At 24.6% G+C, this 6473-nt stretch overlaps 5 protein-coding genes across 5 annotated transcripts in view, besides 12 other annotated features; 3 read left to right on the top strand and 2 right to left on the bottom strand.

Annotated features, from left to right (window-relative positions):
- Positions 1 to 14, top strand: part of EDI_276880 (uncharacterized protein) — a gene marked incomplete at both ends in the record, with an annotated part of 1263 nt that extends 1249 nt beyond the window's left edge. Inside the window, one exon of the mRNA XM_001733347.1 lies at positions 1 to 14. This exon is cut by the window's left edge and continues 1249 nt beyond it. Coding sequence (XP_001733399.1) covers positions 1 to 14 — 14 coding nt within the window.
- A 271-nt stretch (positions 15 to 285) lies between these two features.
- On the top strand, positions 286 to 832 carry EDI_276870 (uncharacterized protein; the record flags this gene model as incomplete). The annotated part of the gene is made up of 2 exons (XM_001737860.1): positions 286 to 606; positions 677 to 832. 2 exons carry the CDS (start codon positions 286 to 288, stop codon positions 830 to 832), a joined length of 477 nt encoding a protein of 158 aa, XP_001737912.1.
- Positions 833 to 1834: 1002 nt separating this feature from the next.
- Positions 1835 to 1872: a sequence feature (AT_rich).
- A 24-nt stretch (positions 1873 to 1896) lies between these two features.
- Positions 1897 to 1940: a sequence feature (AT_rich).
- A 253-nt stretch (positions 1941 to 2193) lies between these two features.
- Positions 2194 to 2243: a sequence feature (AT_rich).
- A 593-nt stretch (positions 2244 to 2836) lies between these two features.
- Positions 2837 to 2881: a sequence feature (AT_rich).
- A 140-nt stretch (positions 2882 to 3021) lies between these two features.
- On the bottom strand, positions 3022 to 3825 carry EDI_276860 (uncharacterized protein; the record flags this gene model as incomplete). The annotated part of the gene is made up of 1 exon (XM_001737859.1): positions 3022 to 3825. One exon carries the CDS (start codon positions 3823 to 3825, stop codon positions 3022 to 3024), a length of 804 nt encoding a protein of 267 aa, XP_001737911.1.
- Positions 3826 to 4002: 177 nt separating this feature from the next.
- On the bottom strand, positions 4003 to 4536 carry EDI_276850 (uncharacterized protein; the record flags this gene model as incomplete). Its single annotated transcript, XM_001737858.1, has 1 exon — positions 4003 to 4536. The coding sequence occupies one exon, from the start codon at positions 4534 to 4536 to the stop codon at positions 4003 to 4005; it is 534 nt and encodes a 177-aa protein (XP_001737910.1).
- Positions 4537 to 4568: 32 nt separating this feature from the next.
- Positions 4569 to 4619: a microsatellite.
- A 344-nt stretch (positions 4620 to 4963) lies between these two features.
- Positions 4964 to 4987: a sequence feature (AT_rich).
- Positions 4988 to 5023: 36 nt separating this feature from the next.
- Positions 5024 to 5098: a microsatellite.
- Positions 5099 to 5125: 27 nt separating this feature from the next.
- Positions 5126 to 5175: a sequence feature (AT_rich).
- Positions 5176 to 5259: 84 nt separating this feature from the next.
- Positions 5260 to 5380: a sequence feature (AT_rich).
- A 31-nt stretch (positions 5381 to 5411) lies between these two features.
- Positions 5412 to 5451: a sequence feature (AT_rich).
- A 48-nt stretch (positions 5452 to 5499) lies between these two features.
- Positions 5500 to 5553: a sequence feature (AT_rich).
- A 119-nt stretch (positions 5554 to 5672) lies between these two features.
- EDI_276740 (rap GTPase-activating protein, putative) overlaps positions 5673 to 6473 on the top strand; it is a gene marked incomplete at both ends in the record, with an annotated part of 2693 nt that continues 1892 nt past the window's right edge. Inside the window, 2 exons of the mRNA XM_001737857.1 lie at positions 5673 to 6092; positions 6232 to 6463. Of these exons, the coding sequence (XP_001737909.1) occupies positions 5673 to 6092; positions 6232 to 6463 (652 nt within the window). The remainder of the gene's footprint in view (positions 6093 to 6231; positions 6464 to 6473) is intronic.
- Positions 6101 to 6128: a sequence feature (AT_rich).

The raw sequence follows: 6473 nt of genomic DNA, 5'->3' as shown, positions 1-6473 counted from the left end.
ATTGTTCCGATTGATTTTAAAAATGTTCCTCAAGCACTTGATCTTAGAGGAGCAAGAAAGTTATTTGCATTTGAAAAAATAGAAAATCCTAAACTTATTTATATTCAGGTCAATGTTAGAGGAGAACTGATAAAGCAACTTGTTCCAATATTAGTTGAGAAAGACCAGTTGAAAGAACGTTTGAGAGTTTTTGGTGTTAAAAAACCTTTTAATGAAGAAAAAGTAAAGAGGGGGTGGTTATTAACATTCAAAGGGGAAGAAGAAGACATTGAGAAATTTGGAAAAATGGAAAGAGAAGAAAGACCAACTCAAAATATATTAAATCCAAATGGGATATCATTAGAGTGGTGTTTGAATGACTTTTTTAAAGAAAATATGTTAGGAAAAGGAAATGAATGGAAGTGTAGTCAGTGTGGAAAAAAAGTTAATGCTAGACAAAAGTGTATTATTGAATATCCTCCAAATGTTCTTGTTATTCAACTAAAACGATTTAGATACACAGAACATTTAAGTGTAGTAAAAGATAATTCTCTTATTTATTTTTCACTTGAAATTGATCTTCGTCGTTTTGGAATGTTAGGGAAATACCGATTAAATTCTGTTGTGGTTTGTCTTTTTTTTTTTACTTACATTATTATTAAACTTATTTCTAATGAACAAATTAACTTTAGAATAGAATCACAGAGGGACACTGAATAATGGGCATTATTATTCTTATTGTAGATGCGGTTCAGAATGGTTTGTTTTTAATGATGACACTGTAACAAGTCTTAATACTAACCAAATTGTGACAAATAATGCTTTTATGTTATTTTACGAAAGAATTAATTAATTCAACATTTTTATTTCAACAAAAAGTAAAACTATTTTTGTTTGTTTGTTTCTTCAAATAAAAAAAGGAAAAATTCAAAGGAGGAGATAGTCAAAACATTAACGAGTCAGGGAAGAAAGAAAAAGATATTATTTTTGGATATAAAAGGAATGAAAGTTTTAAAACTATAGTTTTTGAATAAAACAAGAATAAGTCATAAGAAACTAAGAAATATTTAAAGGTTTAAACGAGGTTACATGCGATCGAAAGGAAAAGTACTTTATTGTTATAAAGATAAAAGAAATGAGATAGTTTCTAATGAGTCTCTTTGTATTGCGATACTTTGTAAATATGCAGAAATTACAATAAGGAGACCTGCAGGAAAGGCATCTGTATCAAAGCCATTCTTTCCAATTGAAACAATACAATTCAATGACTCAGATAAAGTTGATTTTGAGAATATAATTGATAAAAGGATTCATGAAATATATAAGATGGATATCGCAAATGGAATACTAGAGGAAACTGCACTTTCTCGAATGAAGAAAAATAGAACAACAGAATCAATTCATTTACTTTTTGATATTGTTGAGGAACTTGGGGTAAAATTCCACAAAAAATTTTCTAACGGCAAAAACAAATCATTGGTGATTGATTATATAGAGTCCCTTTATTTTAACTACTTTTGTTTCCGAAGAAAGGACATTGACTACATAGGTTCAGTCATTAACTCAGCAATATTATCTCGTGTTGATAGTAACCAATTCATTACATTTAAAAGGAATGATAAGATGCTTATTTCTATTCTTCTAGATTTTATCCAACAAGGACATAAGAATTTGTAATTCATTTTATGTATTTTTATTGAAAAATTTATTTGTCTTAAAATAGAACATGTAAAAGTTTGGACAAGTTTATTTGTATAGAAAACATGAAAAGTATATTTAGATATCTTGTTGATATATCGTTTTTAACAGAGTATTCATTATGATATAGTTCATTTCTTTTCAAATGGGATTTTTCTAATTTTATTATAATAATTTGTATATTGTTTTTTTTTTGAGAGAAAGCAAATGAATAAGTACTTATTATTTTAATACTTTTTTTTAGAAATATTAAAGTTAAAATACATGGAAATGAACTTCCCCTGAAGAATTACTTATTCTTCGAATTAACTTTGGATATTTCCCATAAACGTTGTAATTAAATCAAAAGAGAAGTTAGTTTAAAGGATTTTGTTGAAATTGGTAGTGTTATTTAGTCTTGAAGAGAAAGATAAAGTTTGAATAGTCAAGTGTTTGACCAGTAATATGGTTTGGTGCTATTTTTATATCAGAGAAACAAAATAAGTTTGAGTTGTAAACAAGAAAGAATTCATCATCAAAAATATATTACATAATTTTTGAATAGTATTAATAATAATATTTAAATACGAACATCATTCGGTATATTTTTAATTGCAAAATTCTTTGAACAAATTATATGTGAAATTTATTAAACATATAAATAAATTCCTTTTTTACTTAAGCAATTAAATATTTCTTTATCGATTATGTCACTTTCAAAAAGAATAAAAACATCAGTAACTTCCTATCTTTGACCAGTTATCATGTTATTAGTAAATGAGTGTAATGATTATTGTTATTTATTCTTTTATTTTAGTTTTTTTAATTGAAGAAATAAACAATAGTTTCTAAATAACTCTGTTTTGTACATCTCCATCTTACTTTTGACCTTAAGTAATAGATTATATATATTTCTCTCAAATGAGTTCATAGTTTAAATGAAATTGATAAGTATATGACATAGAAATTTTTATTAGTCAAGATTGTAATGACTAAATATAAGTTATAAAGAAAGTCATTAATCTCGTTGTTGTCCTCAGATTTGTAAGCACTAATGAAAATTTTTGGATTATTAAACATTATTTATTGATATGTATAGTCAATATTTTAAATACGTTTTATTATATGATATTGCTATAATTAAGTAAATAAGTATTTTACTTTCTGAGGTAAGTAATTGAAAATAATTATATTTTTTGTTTATTCATGTTATTAAAATAAAATTCAATGCTGATAAATGGCTCCTATAGTTATGATGCAAACAAGTTTAGTTTGAGTTTCCTCTCCTCATTTTTTTTTCAAATAAAGAATATCAAAAAACCTCTCAATTATCTTGGTGTAATAGTTCATAACAGAATAGGTTCTTTAGAATTCTTCTGGCAAAAATGTGTACAAAGGTGAAAGGAGAATATGCTTTTCATCAACTTCACAATAATGTTGAGCAAGTAATTCAAAAGAATTCAAATAATGACTTGAATATAACATTCTTTTAATTCCTCGAATGCTATTTCGTGGAATAATTAATCCAGATATTCCTTGAAATTGAATTAATGGCCATTCAGCATTTAATTTCTTGATTTCATTAGTACTTTTTTTGTTTATTCCAAGTAAACAAATATCATCAATAGATTGATTAATTTGGTCAAAATAATAATGAAGAGTCATTTCAACTTGTGTTTTATTCAATGTAGGATCAAGTAATGATGTAATAAAAACAAAATCAACTTCATCTGGAATATATTTTAATCTTTCATTAAAAGCCCAATTCAATGAAACTTTTTCTTTGTAATCATCAAATTCTATTTCTTCTTGTAAATAACCAAAGTCATGTAAAGAAACAAGATAACCATTCTTTGCCCACCATTCATTTGGTCCAAATTTATCTTGAATGGTTATAAACTTTAAATGTTCATTTGATTCAAAATTTTCTGGTTTCATTGAAGATATTGAAAGTAGTGCAACTGTATAAAACGATGATGACATCCAATGGTCTATATTTGAAATATATTGTTTAACTCCAATTTCTCGTTTACCATTTGGAGTCACTTTCATTCGAATATCTGGTGGTGGTTGAGTAGTATCAAAGAATAATGTGGCAATAAATAACAGACCAATAAAAGTAAAGAATGAAAGCAATATTAATTTTTCATACCCATAACTGACAATCATTTTTGCAGAGGTGGAATTATACTTCTTCCTATTTTCTTTTCCACTTTAAATAATATGTTGAGATTGTTTTTCATAATGAAAAGATAAAACCTATAACTAATTCTCTATTTTTGATTTCATTTTTATTTCTCAACTCCAAAACGAAATGGCAACTTTACTTAATTAGGTTTATGTGAATTAAAATTCAGCAAGAATTTGTTCTAAAGTGTCTTGTTTAACATTAGATGTATCACTCATTAAATCTTGTGCAAGTTTAGTCTTTTCTTTTTCAGTTAATTTAGAAAGGTCTTTCAAACACAAAGAGTTACCAAGAACTTTTGTTTCAAGTTTAATGTTCCAGTTTGGTTGTTTTCTTAAATATTTCATAAATAAACTTTTACAAACTTTTCCTTTTCCGTTTTTTAACATTTTATTTGATTTACATTGTCTGTAACCAGTTCTTTTCATAAGGTTTGTACTATGAACTTCAGCCTGAAGAATAACTTGAAGGTTCTTAAATTGTTCATTGACATTAGTAAGGTTACCTTTAATTATTAATTTATCAAATTTAACTGAAGTAGTAGTACTATTTTTTTCTTGTTTAACTGTTTGTGGACATTTTTTTTCTTTTCCAAATAACGTATCTGCAAGTGAATTTTTGATTTCTTGAGATGTCTTGTCATTAAGTTGTGCATTTACTGAAATTGTTAAAATCATCACTAAAAACAACATTATAAAGCTAAAAAATATAAAACAATTTCAAGTTTTCGTTTTTTTTTTTAAGTTTATTTTTAAGTTTTTCTAACTTTATTTTTTAATCTTTTAAATTAAATGATTTTCATTTATTTCTTCAAAGAAAACAATCACTTCAATGAATCTTTGTTATTTCAATAAAGAATTTGATAAACACCTCTTTAGTAATGCAAAAAAAATTGATTTACCTTTTAGATTTTTAAAGTCAATGAAGATGCATCACTTAATAAATAGACACAATACCTGATAACCACACAAATGTAATATAAGGTATTCTCTTTTTTGCTGTATAAATAATTTAACAAACAGTCATATTTCAGAGTGATTAAAAAGAAAAAAAGAAGAAAGCTACAACAGAGTCACAAAACAATGAGTATTTGATTAAGAGAATAAATTGTTGTAATTGAAAAATTATTAAAAAAAAATAAAACCACTTTTTTCAGTAACAACAAAATAATTTAACTGCAAAAAAAGAAAATAATTAAAATTAAAACAATAAGGAAAATTGAATATAAAAATATCAAATAAACTAAAAATAAGACAATTTAATGAATTGTTTTTGATAATGATATTATAAATAAACAAATTAAAATAAAATTTACAAAAACAATTTTATAACATTTGGCTGTTTATAATATGAATAAAAGATTTTTTTGTATTTGTTATGATTGATTATTCATTGAAATAATAGTTCATTTTTGGAAAAAAAAATAATTTAACGAAATATTTAAAGATTATACTTTAAATTTTTGATTCATAGTTATATTTTGTAAAACAGTTGATTTTTAAAAATAAAAAATTCATTTTTTATTTTGTTTATTTTGACACAAATTGCATTTAAATAAGAGTTGTTGTAAAATTAATTCATTTTTTTTAATTTATTTTATATTTTTTGATAAAGGATTAGAACTCTCAACAATTCATACAACGAAGAAGAATAAGTTTATAAAAAAAAAATTTAAGTATTACAAATAAGATAATAATTGTTATATAAAACAGAATTATGAAAAGCGAAACATATGGAAGGAAGAAAAAATAGTTTGAAGTTAATAAAAAACTAGTTTTAAAAAGGAGAAAAATAAGAAAAAGAAGTTTTTGACAAAGTATATTCTTAGATGAATTCAAGTGAACCACTCACTATCCAGATTGAACGTTCAGAATCAGTAAATAATCAATTACCAGATTTATTTCAAAACTCAAATATATCGGAACAATCTGCCACAGTTTCATCACGACAATCATTATCATATGACGATGAAATAACAAAATTAAAATTAGAAATCGAACGGTTGAAAAAAGAAAAAATAGAGATAGAAGAAACCTCTAAAATACAATTTATGAAAGAATTTAGTTATTATGCAAGTAATTTTCCATTATGTGGAGAACAATTTCAAAGTGGATTAGTTGATCCAAGTAATGGAAATTTATCATTTGTTGTTTTATATCCCAAAATATTTGAAATTGAACCAACACTTTTTGTATTTAAAGCAACTAGTCATGGAAATGGTACAAAAATAACAAACAGTATAGTAGATGTTTGTAGAATTAATTTTTTATTCTTTTTTTATATTGAAGGGAATTACCAATTTAATTTACTTAATTTCTTCATATCAACAAGTAAATTTCTTCTAATATTATATCTAATACATATAGCAAAATTCACTGATTTTATAGAGAACAAATGATGGTTTTACTATTAAATTAGATAGACCAGCAGGAAAAGGAACTTTATTTCTTTGGTTTGCATATACTCCATTAAAAAACTCAAGAAAAGAATTTACAGAGATGACTAAATTATTCCATGGAAGTGTTACACGATCACAAATAGAACAACCAATGATGGCGTATGTTAGAAAATATGGACCAAATGATTCTGATGAAAATGGAAAAACATTATTACATTATTGTGTTCAAAA

Source organism: Entamoeba dispar, genomic scaffold (assembly GCF_000209125.1).
Source record: "Entamoeba dispar SAW760 scf_1105229460907 genomic scaffold, whole genome shotgun sequence".
NCBI classification, from domain to species: Eukaryota; Evosea; order Mastigamoebida; family Endamoebidae; genus Entamoeba; species Entamoeba dispar.
This window is presented reverse-complemented; position numbering and strand designations above follow the sequence as displayed.